The following is a 22,276-nucleotide window of genomic DNA, read 5'->3' on the forward strand; positions in this document are numbered from 1 at the left end:
AGAGCAGCATCCTAATGTGCAGCACTGCACGTTCACTGGAAAAAATCAAGAAGCCTCCCTTTAATGTCTTCCATGCACCCCCAGCTGAGAATCACCCACTCATTAACAACAGCACTGCACTCACAGACAGGGGTGTGGCCAAAGACTTTCCCAAGCCCCTAGAGCATGGCGAGGCGGGAAGAGACTTCCTGAAGGAAGAGCCCTGCTCTAGAAGCTGTGGTGACCAGAGACTACTCTTGGTCTTTGGCCATAAAAAAAAAAGAAGAAGAAAAACTCCTAGAAAGACAACCTGATCCAGAATTCTCAAAAACTACAACAATTAATATAATTCCTCCCAAGTGAAAAATGTTTTACGATGGTTGAACAGCAGTTTAGGAGACAGGTGTTACTCTTCCCTCTCATAGAGACAGATACTGATGGAGGAGACTACCCCTCTCTCCCCATAATGGGAGCATCCAAGGAAGAGCTCAGGGGGCACTTAGAATGACATTCATTCTGTCTGGGCTCACAGTTTTAACCCATAGGAGGGTTCTGCTGTTCGAGGTCCAGAGTAGGCCCAACCACCAGAGTCCTTTAATTTCTCTCAGCAATGTTTTGTGATTTCCAGTGTAATCTCTCACAGTTAAAATCAGATTTGTCACTATTGTTTGTTCAGATCCTATTCTAAACCCTATCTTAAAAAAAAATTCTATCTATAATTTGTGTGTGTGACTATATGTGCTGATCTTGAATACCTAAATCTTGACACGTTCACTTATTATTTCTACTGCTCTTTGCAGAAGATTGTCAAAATTCATGATTATTATCTACAAATGAAGACAGGTAAATTTCTTTCTTTGCAATTGGAACATATTTTGCTTTTTTTTTCTTGTCATATTGCTCTGGCTACAACCTCTAATATAATGCCAAGTAGATGTGCTTAGAGCACATACCTTCTTATTGTCCTTAATCTTTGGAGGGAAAGCATTAATCTTTTTCTATTACGTATGATGTTACTTAGCTATTGTAGGATTTTTATAGTTGTTTTTATCAGATTGAGGAAGTTTCCTTCTATTTCTAGTGTTCTGAGAGTTTTTAGCCTAAGTGGACATGAGATTCGTAAATGCTTCTCTGTACCTGTTGAAATAATCACATGATTTTTACTTTTAACATGTTAATGTGAATTACTTTTATTAATTTTTTAAAAATTTATTTATTTATTCTAATTTGTCACATATGACAGCAGAATGCATTTCAATTCGTAGTACATATATACAGCATACTTTTTCATGTCTTTGGTTATACACAAAGTAGAATCACACCATTCATGTCTTCATACATGTACTTGGGGTAATGATGTCCATCTCATTTTTTCAAATTTGAATTAAACTTGCATTCTAGATAAAAGCCCTACATAGACATAATGTAGTGTTTTTTTAATGTGTTATTGGATGCAATTTGATCAAGTTTTTAGAATTTCATATCCAAATTCATTAGTGATATTTGTAGTTCTTTTTTTATAATGTCTTTGTTTTGTTGATGTCAGGGTAATACTGATCATTCGAGGAAATGTTCATGTCTTCTTAAATTTTCTGAAAAAATCTCTAGAATTTTTATTACCTCTGAAGTATTTAGATTTCAAAGTTAATCCATTTGAACCTGATATTTCATTATAGAAAATTTTATATTTACAAATTTAATTTTTTGAAAGATATAGGGCTACTCAGTTCATCTATTTCTTATTGTTCCATATTTTAATTGAAATATTATATTATACATAATGGTAAGATTTGTTGTTACTTATCCATTCTTGTGCATAACAAAAAATTATGATTTGTCCAATATCTTTATCCAGTATTTTCCCTAACTCTCCCCTACTCCCTCTTTCTGGTTCCTTTCTTATAGTCTACTAATTTCTGGTTTTTTTTTTAATCCTCCTCCACCTTTCTTTTCCCTTTTCCCCTCCAGCTTCCACAAGAGAGAAAACATACAATCCCTGACTTCCTGAGTGTGGTTTATTTTGCTTAACATAATGTTCTCAAGTGTCATTTTCCTGCAAATGACATAATTTCCTTCTTCTTTATAGATGAATAAAACTTCATTGTGTATATATAACACTTTTTTTAAAATCCATGCATTCATCTCATGGACACAAGCTGGTTCCATAGTTTGGTTATTGAAAATTGTGCTGTTTTGAACATGAGTATGCATGTGTCACTAGAGTATGAAAACTTTAATTCTTTAGAATAAATATTGAGGACTGGGGTAGCTGGCTCACATGGTGGTTCCATTCATCTTTCAAGGAGCCTCCATACTGATTTCCATAGTGGTTTTTATATCAGTACCATGCAGTTGTACAACATGAAGTCAGGTATTATGAAGTTTCCCACATTGCTTTATTTGGCTTAGAACTGCTTTGGTTATTCTGGATCTTTTTTCTTTCCAAATGAATTTTAGGAATGTTTTTGCTAATTCTGTAAAAAATGTCATTGGCATTTTGATGTGCATTGCATTTAATCTGTACACTGCTTTAGGTAGTATGGCCATTTTAACAATATGAATTCTGTCTATCCATGAACATGGGATGTCTTTCCAACCTCAGAGGTCTTCTTTAATTGCCCTCTTTAAAGTGCCATAGTTTTCATTGTAGAGGTCTTTCATCTCCCTGGGTAGATTTATTCACAGGATTACTTCTTTCCTCTTTTTTTTTTCTTTTCCTCTTTCAGGGATATTGTGAATGGGATTGTTCTTCTGATTTCTTTCTCAGCAGATTCTTTATAGGTGCATAGGAAAGTTATTACCTATTTCTTCTTCAGTAAACTTTGGTATTTTGTGTCTTTCAAGGAATTTTTCATTTCATTGAAGTTGTTATATTTACTGGAATATATTTTTTTCTTAATGTGTAGATATGTAGATATATCTGTATATATCTGTAGAATATACAGATATGTCGGCTCTCACGTTCTTGATACTGATCATCTTTCTTGCCTTTTATTTTTCATTTTAATCTGACTACCAGAATATAAATTTTATCAATCCTTTTCAGAGAAACAACTTTTGGTTTCACAGATTTCCTCCATTATTTCCAGTTGACAATGTATTGATTTCCAAATTAACCTATGTAATTTTCATTCTAAATAAATATGTATATTTATAAAATATATATGCACATATATGTTACATTTACTTCTTTAGTTTTAACATGGAAAGTGAGGTCAACAGTTGAACATTTTCATCATCTCCAATATAGGCCTTAGAGCTATAAATCTCTCTCCAAGTACTGCTTCAATGCTATCCCAAAAATTCATTTTCCCCCCTTTAACAACCCTGGGAATTGATCCAAAATTCCTACATATTATGTGCATATTGTTATTCTGTTTAAAACTTTTCTAATTTCCTTATGCTAATTTCCTGCTTTCTAATTTTTCTTCTACATTTTATGGACATGTGCATTTCATTTAGTATCCAAATATTTGGTGATTTCCTGAGAATTTTATTGTTAAAGATTTCTAATTTAGTTCCACTTTGATTAAAGAATGCATTTCATATGACTTGAAATTTTTTTTTTTAAAGAGAGAGTGAGAGAGGAGAGAGAGAGAGAGAATTTTTAATATTTATTTTTTAGTTCTCGGCGGACACAACATCTTTGTTGGTATGTGGTGCTGAGGATAGAACCCGGGCCGCACGCATGCCAGGCGAGTGCGCTACCACTTGAGCCACATCCCCAGCCCTGACTTGAAATTTTTTAAATTCATCTTAGACTTCCTTTGTTGACCAGAATATAGCATATGTTAGTAAATATCTGTATATACCAGAAGATAATGCACATTGTTCTTTATCTACATGCCAATTTGAGCCAGATGGCACACACCTGTAATTTCTGTTCCTCAAGAGTCTGAAGTTGGAGGGTCACAAGTTCAAGGCCAGTCTGGGCAATTTGGTGAGAACATATCTCACAATAAAATTTAAAATAGGGCCAGGGATGTTGTTCATTGGTAGAACCCTTGCCTAGCAAGTGTGAGGCCCTGGATTCAACCCCCAGTACCATTAAAAAAATGTAAATTTGGTCAAGTGGTCTTTAGTCTCCCTGATTGTCTATTTCTACCAATTGAAAGAAGGGTGTTTAAATATCCAGTTACAGTTCTGACAGATCTGTTCCTCCTTGCAGTTCTGTCAGCTTGAGTAACATGCTTAAGTTCTGCTGTGAGGTGCATAAGTACTTAGAATAGTCACAGCTTCTTAACTGATGCCCTTGTAGTCCTGTACCTGGATGCACCGTGCACTGTGATTGACAATGCAGCTGCTCAGCTCTTCCTGTCCGGTCTCCCTGGACTGGCTGGCTTTGGTGAGCATGGTCTGCTTTTTCCCAGCCTTGACTTTCAGCCCCCTTGCTATGATCCAGATGTGGTCTGAGTGTGTCCCCCAGAGGTCCCTGTGCTGGATTTTTGGTCCCCAGTGTGACAATGTTGAGGGGAGGAGGAAACTTTAGAGGTGGGCCCAGGGGAGGTGGTAAGATCTGGGGTGTTGCCCTCGGAATGGATTACTATGGCTCTAACAGCACCCAGTTAGCTCCACCACAGTGTGCGTATACAAAGAGCAAGCCTTGCCCCTGAATCTGTCTTCCAGCCTCACCATGTGAAACCTGCACCTGGTCACTTCTTTTCCATTTCTCTGTCATGTTGTACCCTGTTATGGGGGTCTCATCAGATATTGAATAGAGGAAGCTTCTTACTCTTGGACTTTAACCTCCAAAAACATGAGCTTAATAAACCTTTTTAAAAAATAAAGTATGCAGCCTTTTGTCATAGTAATAGAAAACAGACTAATATGCTATTTGTGTCTTTCTATTTAAAGGGTATTTCTTTTAAGCAGTGTTGAATTTAGTCCGGCAACATCTGCCTACAAATATTGGAAATTCTTAGGCTCGATTCTCTCATCTTATTTTTTGATATATATTTTCACCACTGATCTTGGTTCCATTTCCTTCTTGGTCACTGGTGGCTAGGCAATGCCTGTAGCTTGGGCAGGGGCAGCTCTGTGTCAAGCAGCCCATCTGCACCCCAGCCTTTGGCGTAGAATGGCTAGGAAGTGTTTGATGCTGAAACTAGGCTTGTGGGTTAATGGTACACCATGATTGTGGGAAGCCATTCTCACACGTGACTGGGCAACTCCCGGTTTGGGTCTGAGGCGTACTGGCTAACTGTGTCGGAACTTTCCCGGCCCTCTCCTGATGAGAGAGCCTGTCCGTGTGGGGGTGTGACTGACCACTGACCCCCGGGGCCAATCACTGACCCTGACCTTGGAGTGCGGCCCCCTTCAACCTTCATTGGATGGAATTCTCCCCTGAATTTCTTGTTTCCCAATAAAAGGCTACTCCCTGGCGTGCTCGCTCTCTCTCTCTCCTGCTAGCCCTGAGTAATCCTTGCTGCCCTACCAGGTGGTTCGAGGTGGGAACCAGAGAGGGGAGCCGTCTCGGACTTGGTCATAGAAAAAGGTAACTGAGTCTGTGTGTTTTATTTCGATCTCGCTAGCTAACTTTTATGCCAAGAACCTCATTAATGAAACCAGTGCACTGGTCGCATGGTGGAATGATGAGTGTCTGTCCTATTGACTGAGGTCAAAACATTGAGGATAACAAGAATTTTTTGTGCTATCAAAGGGAAGGCTATGGTGTAATGGATTATTCCAGGAAAATTCCAGTTCCATTCTAGTGGGACAGTTAAAAGATGCCCCATGTGTGGGAAGAAGGTAACATGGGCATCCCACACCTATCCTGAATGACCATTTCTCCTGTACTAGTCCGTATTCACAGGGTAAAAGCAGACTTCAAGGGCTCTACAAGCAATCTACCAGGTTCCTGTGGGGCTGGGATTGCAGCTCAGTGGTAGAGCATATCCTTAGCTTCAATTCCCAGCACCAAAAAATAAACAAACAAATACATGAAAAATTTAAAAAGATTATTGGAATCAAATTGTGTTCATAATAGTGAGCAAAATTATGTGAGGAAGGAAATTTCACCTGGGCAATGTAACTGTCCACGCTGTGGGTTCAAACTGACATGGTGTGTGTTCCCCTGGCTCATGCTTCTCAGGGAGAAGATCAATAGCACAAGTGGGGAAGGGACAGGTGGCAGAGATGCCGTCACTATGATGCAAACTCCATCCCTCCCTCCAAAACATTCAGTGCCATGCAAAAGCAACCACTTGGGTAACAAATTTAGAAAACAGCAGTTAGAACAGGAATGAGCCTTTATCTGACAGGTAACCCACATCAGAAATGAAGGATTAATAATTCAGACGTTGTGTATTTATGTTTGAAATTCCAGGTTTCTCTGTGAGTGGTACTTTGTAGACTATAAATATGTTCTTATAACACATCATTGAAATGTTCATCCTGCCAAGTCAAAGGCACTCACTGTGTCTCTCTGTCAGGGTTAGAACTCCCTACACAAATTTCATTTGCTTTACTTTAATGATTTGACATATCAAATTTTCATCTCTCTTGATTAAAGTCGATCTGCCCTTCTTTGGTGCGTTCTTGCACAGGTTTGGGAATTCGTGAGCATGTCATGGAGATCCAGATAGAGTTGGCATAGGGAGTCCGTCCAATGTCTCATTGCACATGTCAAAGACCCTGTGCAGGAATTCAGAGACACCCTATAGTTTGTTCATATGGTAATGTCCTCCACAAGGCCTTCCTCGGGGGCTGAAGAAATTATTACAAAGTCCCCCCAGCCACCTGATGTATGAGACAGCCATCAAACTCACATTCCTCGTTGCCCTGCGGTTAAGTCAGGACAGTCTACTCAAGGATTTCAAGGCTGGGCTTTCAAACACTGTTTAAAGCTCTGTTTGCTAACAGGAGTCCAACTGCGAATGTGTTTTGCAAGGCTTTGGTAAATCTGTACAAGGACACAATATGTCCTGTATATAGTGCCTTTGATGTGTGTGTCTCTCAGACTGTGTTTCTGGGTTAACTTGTAGCAGTGACAACTTTAAAAAGTCACAATATGTTGTTAAAAGGAACATATTTCAACAACATGTGATACAGTCAAAAATGTTAAAATAGCATAGATTTTTTTTTCACAAGGAACGTGGGGTATTGGATTGATCCTGTCTCTACTGCAGTACACACATGTGCTATGTTTAAACCTCAGCTCAACTGTTTGTCTTCTTTTCTCCTCTGCACCTTCCCTAGGATGGGGTCAGGGAGGTTTGTTGGGCAGCTTCGTGTTGCTGTGAGCACAATAGTGGAGAACAGTAACGTGGAAGAAGAAAAGTTTATTTGGGGCTCATGGCTTTGGAGGTTCAGTCCGTGGCAAGCTGACTCCATTGCTCTGGGCCCAAGTGAGGTGCAGCATCCTGGCAGAAGGGCACAGTGGAGGGAAGCTGCTGGGCTGGTGGCGGCCAGGGACAGAATATATTCCCCAAGAGCACACCCCAGGGACCCACTTCCTCTGGCCATGCCCCACATGCCTACGGTCACCACCCAGTACTCCATTGCAGTTACTAATCCGTCTGATGGGTTAATCCACTGATGAGGTTATAATTCCCATAATCTAGTCACTTCACCCCTGAAGGTTCCTGCATGGCTTCCAGAGCTTCCCAGGGGACATCTGGTAACCAAACTGTCACAGTGGTCGGAGGCTAATACTCAAGATGTATGCCACTGAAAGTCTGAGTCATTGTATCAATTAGCAAGAAAATAACAAGGTTGGGATGCAGTTCAGAACCTGTGAACCTCACAATCACTCCTTGCAAATTTGAGTTCCAACACCCCTGGGCACTCTGAAGTCCAGGGAAGGAGCACTTTGAAACTACACGTAAGGTCTTTCCAATGACAGAATAAACTGAAGAAGGGACTTTCACTGGTTCTCAGTGGCAGTGGCATTTTGCCCTCTGTCCCTGTCCCCCCATTGGACCCCACCAGGCGCGGAGGAGAGGAAGCCCGAGGAGCTACTCACCGGCCTTGATGTGGACATCCTGACTTCTAATTTTCCCTGAAGGATTCTCAGCTGTGCAATAGTAAGTATTATCATGGATTAAGGTGCTGAAGCTGGAAGGAGGGAAGGGGAAGATCTGGAGGGTGCCGTTGGGGTGGACGTGGCGGATCCCGGGGACGTCGTAGATCTCCTCGCCCGTCGCTAGGTACCATCTGAGAGTCACAGGAGGGATGCCTGCAGCCGGGCAGGGCACCAGCGTCCCCGACGTGCTTGCGAACACTACCTCTTGCAGAGATGCATTGACAAAGTAGAGGCTGGAGTGGGGTTCTTCACCAAACACTGCAGGAGAGAACAGAGAGGCCGTGAGCAACCCCTCCTGCACACGCACACTGCCGACCTCCCAGGGCGGTCCGAGAACCCGCCAGGAGCGCCACCAAGACTAAACAACACAAAAGTGCTCAAACTACTCTGGACAGAGGCTAGGGCTGGAAATAAGGAACCACTCCAGCTTTGGATTTTGTATGCAAACAGATAAATTCCCCTAGACTTTATCTTTTGATAATTTACTAACTAGATTGGGGTGCTGCATGCCCTGCTCTGTCCCCATAGCACTGACCTTGACTGCACTTCACATTAGGTATTTCGTGTGCATTATTGTCTTTCTTCGCCAGGTGGACATAACCCTCATGGAGACAGGGTGCTGACCACCTAACTATTCCATGGAGCACAGAGCCTAACTCCAGTGGGCCCTCCAGGAGGAGAGGCCCAGCAAATGGTGCCCCCACCAGGCGCCAGGTATGTTGAGATCTCTCCCAGAATGAAATTAGCCACAATCTTAAAAAGTTAATATCGAAGGCTCTACGTAAAGCATTTCAAAAGCATAACTGGTTGTCAGAAAATCGTGTCCATGAACAACGCACATTTTTGATAAGAACAATAAAGAGAACTTTGACAAAAGGTCACCCAATTCCAGCAGCCTACAGCTCCCATCTGGCCTACCTGTCTGTATGCTTCCCTCCGTATTACACTGTGTCAAAATGCACACACGTCACATGTGCCATCGCTGTGGACTCTGCCTCATTCCACTCACATCATATCATATACACAAACCCCTGGTTCTACAAGACTTCAGTAAGTACATGTTTGTGGGTGTGCATTTTATATGATATGATTTCTAAATCTATTTTTCTGACCTTCTGATTGATGCTTTCATTCAAACTCCTAAAAATAAAGCACCTGCAAGCCAATGGCTACCTGTTCAGCTTTCTACTTTGTTGATCCAGTGGCACATGGTGCTTGGCAACAAATACACACAACCATCCTAGACATGACCAAAGAAACCAGAAGCAAGATTCCAGAAGTTAAACAGAGATTTGTAGATGCAAGGAATGCCTGACTCTCAGACCCACGAGCTCCTGCGACTTGCTGAGAGCAGGTGTGCACCAGGCACGCATCCTTAGGAAGGAAGGGAGGAAGGGGCAGGTGCTGGGAGTCAGCCTGGTTGGTCGGAGGCCGAGGGAGGTGGGGGGCGCCTGTTCCGCACCAGCCCAGTGGTGTTTCTCTGGCTCCTTGGCACAGCAGCTCACCAGGTAAGTACAGGGGCTCTGCCAAAGAGAACGTGGAATTCAGAGGGTTGTCACCTGACCAAGGACATGGGCCAGAAGGTGGCAGGACCATGACGCTTTCTTTCCAATGAAGGTTCTTAAGAAATACGTTTCCTCTCTGACATGGGCGGGGTCAGAGGCAGCTCCTCCCAGAGTGTGTGGGGGCTTTTTCAGTGTGGGACCAAGGGAACAGAGCCTCCTGGAACACCAGCACATGTGTCATAAAATGTGTGTGCCCATTTTGGGCACGTACTTAAGGCACATGGTTTGGTAAGAAAGAGAAAGTTACCATTACTTACAAGGGGACGGGCCGGATTTGGAACAGGGTACAGCTGGCTGGCTCTGCCTGCTAGTGGCAGAGCGCTAGGGAGGGCTCTGGAGGGATGCCTGCAGCCGGGCAGGGCACCAGCGACCTCAAAGCTGCAAGGATTATCTCCCACAATGAGGGAAGAGGGCATTTGTGGATGCTGACGGAGTGGGAGAGGTGTGGACGAAGACTCGAGCAGAGGTCCCGGTGGAGAGGGGCCAGTCAGCAAGATGACAGTGCTCTTGGCTAATGCCTGTCTCCCCTGCAGGCACCACAGGGGACACTGTGCAGCCTTCTGCAGGCCTTCAGTTTAGGGCCAAAGCCCCCCCCACCCCCGCCAGCACACCCCAGCAGCTGGAAATACCTTCCAATGAGTTGGCACTGGAAACAAGCACCAGCCTCCAGGATTGGTCTTATCCAAGGACTGACTGGTCAGAGATGGGTGCAAAAGCCTGCCTGTGGGTTAATTCAGAACCCTCTGGAGGGCGACCCAGCAGGGAAATGGGTAGACACCACCCTGCAGACCAACTCTCTGCCTGGGCTGCTGTCCTGGCTTCCTTCCTGATGCACCCCCTGAGAACACAGCCCACCAGACCTGCGGGCAGCTCCCTCCAAGCACCTTCCAGGGAACTCAACACACCATCTGAGCTGGGCCTCTGTGCTAGTCCCCACCTGTGGTCACGTACCTTTAATATTAAGCAAAACATTAAAATGGAGCCAACTCATACCCCATTATAAGTCCCTACCGAATCACAAGGAATAAAAAATGAAAATAAAAAAGAAGAGAGAAAGTGTTAAATCCAGAATGTCCCTGGATGTGGACAAACTTTGTGAAAGCAGTCCTACACTGAATAAGGTCGCGATGAGCCAAAGCTCCCAGGCTGGGATTTTCTGGGGACCCACTGAATATGGAGGGCTAATATGGAGAGCTACCAACACATAGCTTATTTTCTGAATAAGCATTTCCATATGAAAAGCACACATTTGCATACAGTTGTGAGCTGCATAAAGGTGTCGGGGTCAATGATAGGCCACACACACCTTGGTGGTCCTATGGATTACAACAATGCTGGGAAGTCCCATCCCCTGGTGACACTGCAGCCAGCCTGGGGTGGCGATGCAGGGCATCACGACGTTGTGGTTTACAAGTATCACTATGTGAGAACGCAGTGGCTGCGTGTGTCATATAGAGCAGAGGGGTCACCATGCCAAAGGCTTGAACTGTAGCAAGTTCATCAGGATAAATAGGGGTCAATGACAAAATCCCACAGGGCACTGGGACATCGGCAGGATGCAGTTCCACTGGGGACCTTTCTCTAATGTGCCTATCTGGAATTTGGTTTCCATTCAGGAAAACCCAGGTTATCCCTAACACCACCGAGGAGAGACGGAGGGCCTGCTGCCCCCCCATGAAACTGACCTGGGCTGCCCACCCCAACGCTCTTTTCTCCTCCTGGCAAAGGCTGGCCAGCACGTTGGTATGGCGATAGGGGAGGAGCATGAAGAGGTGTCCAGCCCACTACCCTAGTGCAGAGGGGACCCCACAAGGAGTGGCCTGGAGTGGGGACCAAGCTCACACCTCTCAATACTGCGTCATGCTGAGCAATTAAATGGTCATGTGACCAGTCATTTAATCATGAAGCACCAATTTTAGATTGTACTAATTAAAAAAAATTAAAAGGCAGAGGAAGCAAAGAAGGAGTTGTTTGAAAGACTAGATGGTCTTCAATGTCCATTCCACCAATTTTGCTCTACTACTCTATGACATGGGGGTACAGGTACCGGGAATTGAACCCAAGGGCCCTCAACCCCTAAACTACATCCTTAGCCTTTTTTTCCTTTATTTTTCTTAATTTTGAGACAGGGTTTCACTGAGTTGCTCAGGGCCTTGCTAAGTTTCTGAGGCTGGCTTTGACCTGCAATCCTCTTGCCTCGGCCTCCTGTGCCGCCGCGCTCAGTCACTCCATGACTTTGAGTGTGTGTGGTACTGGGAATCAGACCCAGGGCCTCGCACATGCCAGGAAAGCATAGCCTGCATCTCCACCCCCTTTTCTGTTTTATTTTGAGATGGGGTCTGGTCCATTGCCCAGCTGGCCTTGAACCTTCGATCCTCCTGCCTCCATCTCCTGAACAGCTGGGATTATAGGCGTGCCCAGCACCTGGCCATTCCAGGAAGCTGGACGAGTCACAGAGTCATTCTCTACAGACACACTGGAGAGGTGGCGCCTCTCACCTCATCGCATCAGTTTTCTGATGCGGCTGATCCGAGCCTGGGCAGTGACCAGGAGTTTGACCACCAGGGCCCAGGCTGACCACTGCTGAGCCCAACACAAGGGAGCACCATGTGTGAGAAGAGGGGGGAGAAACGCACATTTCATAAAAGATCAAGCCTCCCCGACAGGAGGAGAGAAAGGGTGTCACCAGGTAGTGACTGCTTTGTCACGTTCTTCCCCCAATATAACTAAAGCTGTTAGCAAACTTCATAAACCAGGAGAAGAAAATCATTGCTAGCTAAGAAATCAGTTCAGATCAGAACAGAGTTAACCATTGAGCACAGTAGTTTTCAATACAAATGAAAATGCTGATTGTAGCACTATAATTTTACATTTGAGCTTTCTAAGAAACTGACATTACCCCAAACATATTGTTAGGAATGAGGTAACTGTCATTCTTCAAGGCTAATTAATTCCACCCAGATTCTTTTTTTTTTTCCCCCTACATTACTCTTCTGTCAACTCGATTGTGGGTAATTTGAACTAAATAAAATTTGGTCATGTTTGAATTTATCCTCCTCTATGCTAAAAGTAGCCTTGTTAAGAGAAGCCAAGTCTTTGAAAATGTGAATGTATGTATAAGAGAGATTATTCAATTAAATGTACAGTGTGTTATTGAAAAGCACATTCCAGGGGCCAGCTTGTGAAATTATTTAAATGACTGCAGGAAAAGTGATAAATAATTATTTAGTCCTAGTAAAGAGATAAGTGACCTCTAGGGGATTCCTGTCACTTCTCCTGACATTATTTTTAAGGTGTTGTACGTTCGTCTTTCAACTTCAACCGCTGGGTTTAATAATGTAACATCAACTCATTTTGTAAGACACCCATCCTGTAGCCACAGGTGGGAGAAAACCTAAGCCACACCCCAAAGCTCTTGTTTCCTGTCTCCAGGCCCATCCTCTGCCTGAGTACAGGACTCTGTACCCACGGTGACTCTGCTCCTCCCGGGGCAGCCTCAGACACTGCGTGTGGCTGTGTGGCTGTGCCAAGGTCCCAGGAAGAGCCAAGGCTTAAAAAGGAAAGCTCAGGGGTCAAAGTCCTGGGCATCGCCTGGAGGGAGCTGGGGAAGGGGCTGTGAAGAACGGCCTTCCACTGTGGACGCTTTGGTGTTTTCCAGGTTATGATGGACGGCACAACCAAGGCTCCAGCGGCAAACACGGAGAACATTCCACAACAAAGAGATGTCTGTACTTCAGCTCTCCATAAAGTCACACGGCAGAGGAGAGACACGGGGGAACGCATACAGTAGGCAGCAACAGCATGGTTCTCTCAGGGAGCACTCAGTGTGCACTTCGTACACGCCAGGCCTCCTGTGAGGCTCTGGCACAGCACGCTTGGAGGGTCTGGGTGCTGCTGTCCAGGGAGGGTCATCTGGAGGGTGTGGCCATCTGGCAAAGAGAGCAATTATACTTCTATTTGCTGAACTGCAGAATGGTGTGCAGTTCTTCACACAGCGCTGCGGGACAGAGAGAGAGAGAGAGAGAGAGAGAGAGAGAGAGAGAGAGAGAAAGCGCGCGAGCGCACAGCAAGCCAGTCTAAGGGAGGTGGGCAACACTTCCCGTGGTGGGGGGAAGGCAAAAGCATGGTCCGCACTCTGAGTTGACAGAGTCAGGAGAGAAATGAGAAGGAGCCGTCCACTGCAGCTTTACCCACATCTGAAAGTGACGGACAGTTCCTGGCAGGGAGCTTTGGGTCTTCATACTCATTTCTCCTGAAAACACTGATCTGGCATCTACAGAGTACCTGGCACTGTGCCAAGACCCAGAGCACACTAATTATCAAGGGCACAGAGAGCCGCTGACATCTGGAGCCAGCATTTCAGGTGCCCCAGTAGGAAGCCCAGATTACAGGGGATGTCAGATGCCCAGCAAGGAAGCACATGATGCATGCTTCAGGACTCAGGACTGTCCACATAAAAACCTGTGTACAGGTGTTTAAATCAGCATTGTTAATAATAGCTAAACATGGACACGGTCCATGTGTCCATCAACTACTGAACAAACAAAATGCAGTCCATCCATGCAATGGAATATTAGTCAGCAGTGAAAAGGAATGAGGTGCTGACACAGGCTTCAATGACCCTTGGTAACATCACACTGAGTACAAACCAAGGCACAAAAGACCACACGCTACCTGACTACAGTCACACAAAGTGTCCAGAAGAGGGAAGCACACAGAATGTACTAAAGTACATTAGTGGCTTAACGGACTGGACTAGGAGCAAGAGGGTGACAACTTGAAGTGCTGAAGATGTTCTAAAATGGACAGCAGTGAAGGTGGCACTGATCTGTGAACAAACGGAAAACCACTGAGAGATACACTGAGCCGGGTTCCCTTTATGACAGCAGACTGTATCTCAATAAAACTGTTTTAGCAAGTCACTGAAAGTTTTGACATGGAACTATCATTTGCCAGATCAGTTTTTCAGGGGAGAAGCCTGCAGGCAGGAGGTCGGACTGGGCAGCTGTGTTGTGCAGGAGAGAGAACGGCCTGACCATGTGGACATGTCCCATGGCCCCAGCAAGATCTGTGGGCAGGAGCGTAGGGGAGAGGAGAGCGCAGGGGCCTTCCGTCAGCTTTTCCCTGCTGCGACTACAGGACCCGACCAGCACAGTTATAGAGGAGGAAGAGTTTATGTGAGGGCTCAGGGTTTTAGTCCATAGAAAGCTGGTTCCACTCCTGGGGGCTCGAGGTGAGGCAGGACATCATGGAGGGAGAGGGTGGCAGAGGGAAGCAGCTCACATCATGGTCAGAAAGCGAGAACCTCCCACTTCCCAGATACAAAAATATGCCCCAAGCCACGCCCCAATGCCCACCCCCTCCAGCCATACCCCTCCACCTCAGTGACCACTCGTTAATTCCTATCAGAGGATTGATTCACTGTAAGGAATCTCACAACCCAGTCATTTCTCCTCTGAACCTCCTTACACTGTCTCACCCATGAGCTCTTGGTGGTCGCCTCACATCCAAACTCTAACATTCTGCCCCTGGCCCCCCAAAACTCACAACCATCTCCAAATGCAAAATACAGTTTTTCCATCTCAAGAGTCCCCACAGTCAACAGTTCCAAGACCTCTCAAAGCTCAAGTCCACAGTCTTCTCCGAGGCTCAAGGCAATCTGATTTTGTGAGCTCCTGCAAAAGCCCAAGCAATTTACAAGTATCAAACATCTATAATGGTACAGGGTAGTCGTTTCCATTCACAAACTTAGGGGCACAGAGAGAAGGGATAGGACCAAAGCAAGGCGGAAATCCACCTGGGCATGCTAGTCCTGCAGTTCCAGGTCCAGAATCTTGGGTACGTGACATCTTATCGTTCTCTCCAAAGGGCATGGGTAGCTCCACCGCTGCGGCCCTGTGGGTTGCAGCCTCAGGGGTCCTTCCATTGGCTTCTCTCTGCTTCTTGATCACCACCACATGAGCTGCTTCCCTCCGCCACACACTCCGCCATGATTTCAGCCTCATGTTGAGTTCTGAGAATTAAAGCTGGTCCTCTGTGGACTAAGACCTCTGAAACCTCAAATAAACCTTTCTCCTCTACAACTGCACTGGTCTGGTCCTTTAGTCACAGCAGCGAAAAAGCTGACCAAAGCACTGGGACTCACCCCCGCTGCATAGTCACGCTCAGTTTTCACTTTGCCATGCTGGGCCCGGACCCCAGGTCTTCATGCATGCTAGGCCAGCGGTCAGCCACTGAGCCTGGCTGCTGCTCCGTGGTTACACATGAACCAGGAGGAAGCACCAGGTAAACTGTATGAGAAGAGGGAATCCAACCTCAGTTCTGCTGAGGTTAAGGGGCACTGCCCTCGGGCTACCAGTCAGGAGTCCAGGACTCCAAAATCATACACATATGCAGGAAAACTGATGCCCATCGTCAGATGAAATAGTCCAAGAAAAGGGTGAGGAACAAGGGACAAAATCCATAGATGGATCCTCAGGGAATATTTATAAGGTGGGGAAAGGACATTTGATGAAGGACTTGTACCTGCAATACGAAGAACTCCTGCACCTCAGCTGAAGGTGGCCGCCCAATACAAACAGCCACTTGACAAAGGCCCACGCATCAACGGCCACCGAAGGCCTGAAAAGGTGCCCCAGCTGTTAGTCAAAGTGAAAGCATAAAGTGGTGTCACCTGTTCCCTGCAGAACAACCAGCGTGGAGGCAGGAACACTCCTCGCAGCTCACGGATGTGGGCAGCAGGACCCCGAGCTGCAGGGGGTGGGTAAACTGGCGAAATCCTGTGGGCACCGCGTGTCAGTGTTGCATGAAGCTGAACACATGACTTGTGGCTCCACAGTCCAGTCCTGAGCACATCTGAACAGAAACCCAAGCCTGTGTCTAAGGAAAACATAGTAGACCACCTGTCCCAGGAACTACTTGTGAGTCACAAGCTCAAAGCTACCTGGACATTGATCAATAGTAACATTGATAAATAGTATCATATTTGTACATCAAAATGCTATGCAAGAGTAAAAATTAACCACAATTACACACAAAACGTTATCAGTCATACACAGTGATGTTCATTTGTTAGTTTGCTCTGCTGCAAGCCAGGCAGCAAAGCCCTCAACCCCTGAGCCACATCCCCAGCCTCTCACACCATAAGGTTGAAGGACAGGAAACAGACACAGAGTGCACACTGTGTTCTTGTTTTCATCAAACTTTAAAGTAGGAAAAGCTAATCTATGATGTAAAGAGTCAGACTAAGGGCTACCGTGGGGGCGGGGCCAGTGGAGCAAATGGAAAGGGCACGAGTGACATCCAAGTGGCTGTCCTTAAACCTGCGCTGGGTGTGGGGCACCCGGAGCTGTGAACTGTGACATGCACACAGTGACTCGCAGGCATTTTATACCTCCCATGTAAAGTCAAAAGTTTAAAGAAACAGGAAAAGAAAACTCCGTCAAGGAGATAAGGAAGAAATGGAGAGAGTGACCCAAACCCCTGGCAGGAGGATGTCTTTTAACTAGAGGACAGCACTTTGGGGAATTGAACCAACCGTTTTCACTGTGGATGTGACTTCCAAGGAGTCAGGAGATAGGAGAACTCACACAGGCTATTGGGTTTATGAGTTTGGGATAGATTCATTTTGAGTGGAAATGACGTTTGGGTCCAAAACGCTGGTCTTGGTTTTATGAGAACCTGTGAATGGAGAAAGGACTGCTCTGGGAAGGTCCTCCAACATGAAAGGGAAGATAACTCAGCCTTAGGTAAATAAGTCAAGAACGCATGATCTTTAGCTGATTTGGAGACTCCAAGATCTTTTTATATTTGAGTAAAGGCTTAGAAATTCCATGTCGTGTGGATCAGACCCCTGATCCTGACAAATGAGGGTCTCGTAATGACTTGGACACCTCCCAGGGCTTTGTGAAATGATTCCAAGTCAGGTCTCAGATCCTCTGTCATGTCATTGTGCCTTGAAGACTACCCTTCAGTCGCGGCATCTAGTCTCCCGCACTAAAGCCCCGGGCAGCCATCCTCGGGGGGTAAGGACTGGATCGACCTCCATAGTGACATGGGACTCAGAAAATTGGAACCTGTCTGTGTCCACGGTCAAACAGCCACCAGGACCGCAGAACGTCAGGAACTGGACGCACCCTCCAGCCTTCAGCAGCCGGACGTCCGGGCGGTGCCCATCAGGGACCTGTGAACTAGGGAAGGCCCAGAGCCCCTGCTTACCTCTGGGAGGATCCAAAGATCCCTCCAAAAGAGAGGACTGGGCGAAGCCGAGGGGCGTGCGAGGAAGGAGGCCAAGGGGCTCGGTGCATAGGCTGCAGGGAGGAGACTGCAGGGAGGAGGATGCAGGGAGGAGGATGCAGGGAGGAGGCTGCAGGGAGGAGGCTGAGCTGGGGAGCCTCCCTTCAGCGTCTCCACGGGGTCCTAGTGTTTGCATGTTTGTGAGGAAACTACCAATGTTGGGTGAGGAACAGCAGAAAGGGGCGGGAAATCCCTGAAGCTCGTGCAGGGGAGGGAGAGCTCAGGGCCCAACAGCCCGAGTGGACAGAAGTCTGAAAGAACATCAGAGCACATCAGGCCACGGGCCTGAGGATTGTCATGGAGGTCAGAGTGACCCTGCAGGGGACAAAACCAATCCCAAGCAACCGAAAGGCACAAAAAACAAATGCCAATATTAGTGGAAAGCAATAAAATCTAACAATCAATAATACAGAATTTTACAATGTCTTCTATCTGATACAAAACTAGACACAAACAGGAGATGGCCTATTGTCGGGAATAAAACCAATCCGTGGAGACAGAGCCGGGAGCGAGAGCTGGTAGGATGTGCAGGCGCCGTCGTTAATGGAGCTGTGCAAACACCTCCTCACTGGGTTCAAGGGAGGAGAGAAAAGCAGGCAGACGGGGAGAAGATAAAAATGGCCAAGTGGGGCCTTAAGAGGCTGGAAATGCAGTGTATGGAACGAAAGTCAGACAGTGGCCTCAACAGCTCCCTCGACTGTGGGAGAAGTGTCCATGGACCAGGGGACAGTAGTGTCTCCACCACAGACGCTGCCCACGTCGGAAACAAAGGGAAAAGGGCTGGAGGGCCCCACACAGGCCAGCAAGACAGGGGTCCACACTGGCCCAGAGTAACTGGAGTCTGCAAAGGTGAGGCAAAGGGAAACACAGACCAAGCACAGTCCAAAATGTCCAAGACCTCATGGAAAAAATGCCCCAAACATCCAAAAAACACCAAGCAGAAGAAACCCAGGGAAAACCACGTCATGATTAAATCGGCCCAACCCAGCCATAAAGAAGAACTCTCCAAGGCCTCAGATTGTGGAAAGAACATGTTGCAGACAGAGAAGCAAAGAAAGGACTTCCGTAGACTCCCCATGAGAAGCAACGGGCCCGAAGAAAACGAAGAGCCAGAGCATCATTTTAAAATAGGAAAAATATAAATGAAACACAGAAGTCAAGAAGCTTCCAACCTGATAGTCTGTGTGTAGAAAAGGGTGTGTTTTTTTTAACAAATGAAGGCAAAATAATGAGTTTTCAGACATTTAAAGCTAAGAGAATCCACTAGCAGTAGATCAACAGTACAAGAAACGTTAAAAGCAATGTTAAGTGTTAAAGGGAAATGTTTCAGGCAGAGGGAAAATGACACCAGATGGAAATTTATGACTTCACAAAAAAATGAAGAGTGTTGAAAAATGGTGACTATGTGGGTAAATAAGAAACGTATTTTCTCATTTTAAAGAAATCATCAAAAGGAAAATTGCCACTGACAGCAATGATAATAATAATGTACTGTGAGGTTTCACAACGTACAATAGAGATACAATGCAGGATGGTAGTGGCACAGGGAGGAGTCAGGAGGAAGATAAAAATCTACCTGTAAGGTAAGTGGTATAATATTATTTGAAAGTAGGCTTTGTCACTTTAAAATGTGTACTGTTTGTAAACCAGGCACAGTGGCACAGGCCTGTCATCCCAGCTACGTGGGACACTTGGACAGGAGGCCTGCAAGTTTAGGCCAGTCTCAGCAAATTAGTGAGACCCCATATCAAAATTAACAATAGAAAGAGCTGGGGATTGGGGCCTACTTTTTCTTCTATTAGGCACAGGGTCTCTGTTCTAAGGCCTAAGTATCTGATCCACTTTGAGTTGATTTTTGTGCAGGGTGAGAGATAGAAGTTTAATTTCATTTTGTTACATGTGGATTCTAATTTTCCCAGCAGCATTTGTTGAAGAGGCTATCTTTTCTCCAGTGAATGTTTTTGGCACCTTGATTTAGAATGAGATAACTGTGTTTGTGTGGTTTTGTCTCTGTGTCTTCTATTCTGTACCATTGGTCTATGCGTCCATTTTGGTGCCAATACTAAGCTGTTTTTGTTACTGTAGCTCTGTAGTATAGTTTAAGGTCTGGTATTTTGTGGTGCCACCTGCTTTACTCTTCTTGCTGAGGATGGCTTTGGCCATTCTGGGTCTCTTATTTTTCCAAATAAATTTTGTGATTGCTTTTTTTTTATTTCTAAGAAAAAATGTCATTGGGATTTTAATTTGCATTTCATTAAATCTGTATAATGCTTTTGGTTGTATGGTCATTTTGACAATATTAATTCTGCCTATTTTGAGGAGCATGTAGGTCCCAGCTGTGCACAGGGCAGGAGGAATAGGTCATATCATCCCATACACAATACCCTCTTCTAGATGGTGACAGAGTTGGGTGTGAACACCAAGTAGCTTGAAGATGGCCAGGAGGAAGGGATGCAGGAGCTGAGCATGTAGCTCAGTGGCAAAGCAACCCTAGGTTCAATCCCCAGTATAAAAGAAAGAGTGGGGTGTGGTGAAGGAGAAAATTTTAACTCTAGAGCTACCACATTAAAAAAAAAAGCAAAGCAAAAATAAAACTCAGATGTTAGGTTTTTACCATTTACCCAAAAGGAGGAAATAAAGAAAAGAGAACAAACAGATCAACTAGGGAGCAATTAACAAGATGGTGCTTTAAATCTAATAAATGAATTATCACATTAAATATAAATGGCCTAAACCCTCCAATAAAATGCAAAAAAATGTCAGACTAGATGGAAAATCAATATCTAGCTATATGCTATCCATTAAAAAACCATTATTTGTACAAAAAAAACAGTAGATTAAAAACTAAAAGATTAAGAAAATGCACCATGTTAGTACTATTCAAAATAAAGTTGGAGTTATTAGATTAATATGAAAGTAGATTTCCAAATAAGGAATATTACTAGGGCTGGATGGTTATTCTTAGGGAAAACGTGTTGTCATGAAAATAACATAGCATCCTCAACATCTGCATAGCCACTAAAAGAGCTTCAATCTACAGGAAGCCACTCTGCTAGAATTTAAGTGAGAAACGTGACACCCAGAAGAACTGAGAGTTGCATCTCCATTTTCAGTGCTAACAACCCTGAGAGTGTGACATCAACAGTTTTGTTAAGATTGAGGCTGCCTTCTGGCATGTTTAATGCAGTAAACAAAACCCTGGTCTCCTCTGGGTGGCCCTTCCCAGCCCAGGCCTCTCGGTGCAGACACTCAAGCTGTCTTGCAGTACTTCCCCCACTGTTTTAGTCAGATTTTTTTGCTGCTATGACTTGACAAGGAACAATTTTAGGGGAGGAAAAGTTTATTTGAGGGCTCATGGTTTTGGAGGTCTCAGTCCATGGACAGCAAGCTCCATTCCCTGGGCTTGAGGTGAGGCAGAACATCATGGTGGAAGAGTGTAGTGGAGGGGAGCAGCTCCCGTGGTGATCAGGAAGCAGAGAGAGAGACTCTACTTGCCAGATACAAATATACACCCCAAAGCCACGCCCCAAATGCCCACCTTCTCCAGCCACACCCACCTGCCTTCAGTTACCACTAAGTTAATCCCCACCAGGGATTAATTCCACTAATGGGGTTAAGACTCTCACAACCCACTAGTTTCTCCTCTGAACCTTCTTGCATCATCTCACATGTGAGCTTTGGGGACCCCTCACATCCAAACCATAACGCCCCTTTTTCTGGTTCTCTCCTATTCCTTGCTTATTCCCAGGTTAGACTTGGATTCCTTGGCACTTACTCTGGCCTTCTATATCCCCTCGGCTCCTGCATCCCTTCCTCCTGGCCACCTTCAGGCTACATGGTGTTCACACCCCACTCTGCCACCGCCTAGAAGAGGGCACTGCATATGGGATGACATGACCTCATTCCTCCTGCCCCATGCATGGCTGGGACCTCACAAGAGCCCCCCGTTCCACTGAATGAATAATGAGATGTTTAAAAGAAAACCATATGTTTTTCACACTCTGTAGACCGCAGAGATTCCTTCTAGAGAATAATGGTCTGCACTTCTTACCATCTTCACTGTGTGGTCAACTTTGTTTTCCAGATTGTGTACTTTGTCTTCATTATCTGACGTTCTGTCTTCCAAGTGATCTAGTCTGTTGGTAGTGCTCTCTTGAGTTTTTTATTTGGTTTACTGTTTCCTTCAAGGACTTCAGATTGGTTTTGTTTCAGAATCTCTACCTCTTTCTTGAAGTAATCTTTTGCTACCTGTATTTGCTCTCTTATCTCTTTGTGGGAGTGATCAGTTTTTGTCTGTATTTGCTCATCTAGGTTATTCTTTAATTCACAGATCATTTTAGTTATGAACCTTCTGAACTCCTCCTCTGACATTTTACCAACTGCACTGTCCACAGGTTCTGTAATCATAGTGTCC

At 45.2% G+C, this 22,276-nt stretch overlaps 1 protein-coding gene across 2 annotated transcripts in view; it reads right to left on the reverse strand.

The window, feature by feature from the left end:
• The window catches only part of DSCAM (DS cell adhesion molecule), a gene marked incomplete at its 3' end in the record, with an annotated part of 667,277 nt that overhangs the window by 541,288 nt on the left and 103,713 nt on the right, over window positions 1-22,276 (reverse strand). For both annotated transcript variants that reach the window (XM_081302466.1, XM_081302465.1), the window contains exon 2: window positions 7,943-8,260. In XM_081302466.1, coding sequence (XP_081158592.1) covers window positions 7,943-8,260 — 318 coding nt within the window. The remainder of the gene's footprint in view (window positions 1-7,942; window positions 8,261-22,276) is intronic.

Source organism: Spermophilus citellus, assembly GCF_964194105.1.
Source record: "Spermophilus citellus genome assembly, chromosome: 7".
In the NCBI taxonomy this organism is placed as follows: domain Eukaryota; kingdom Metazoa; phylum Chordata; class Mammalia; order Rodentia; family Sciuridae; genus Spermophilus; species Spermophilus citellus.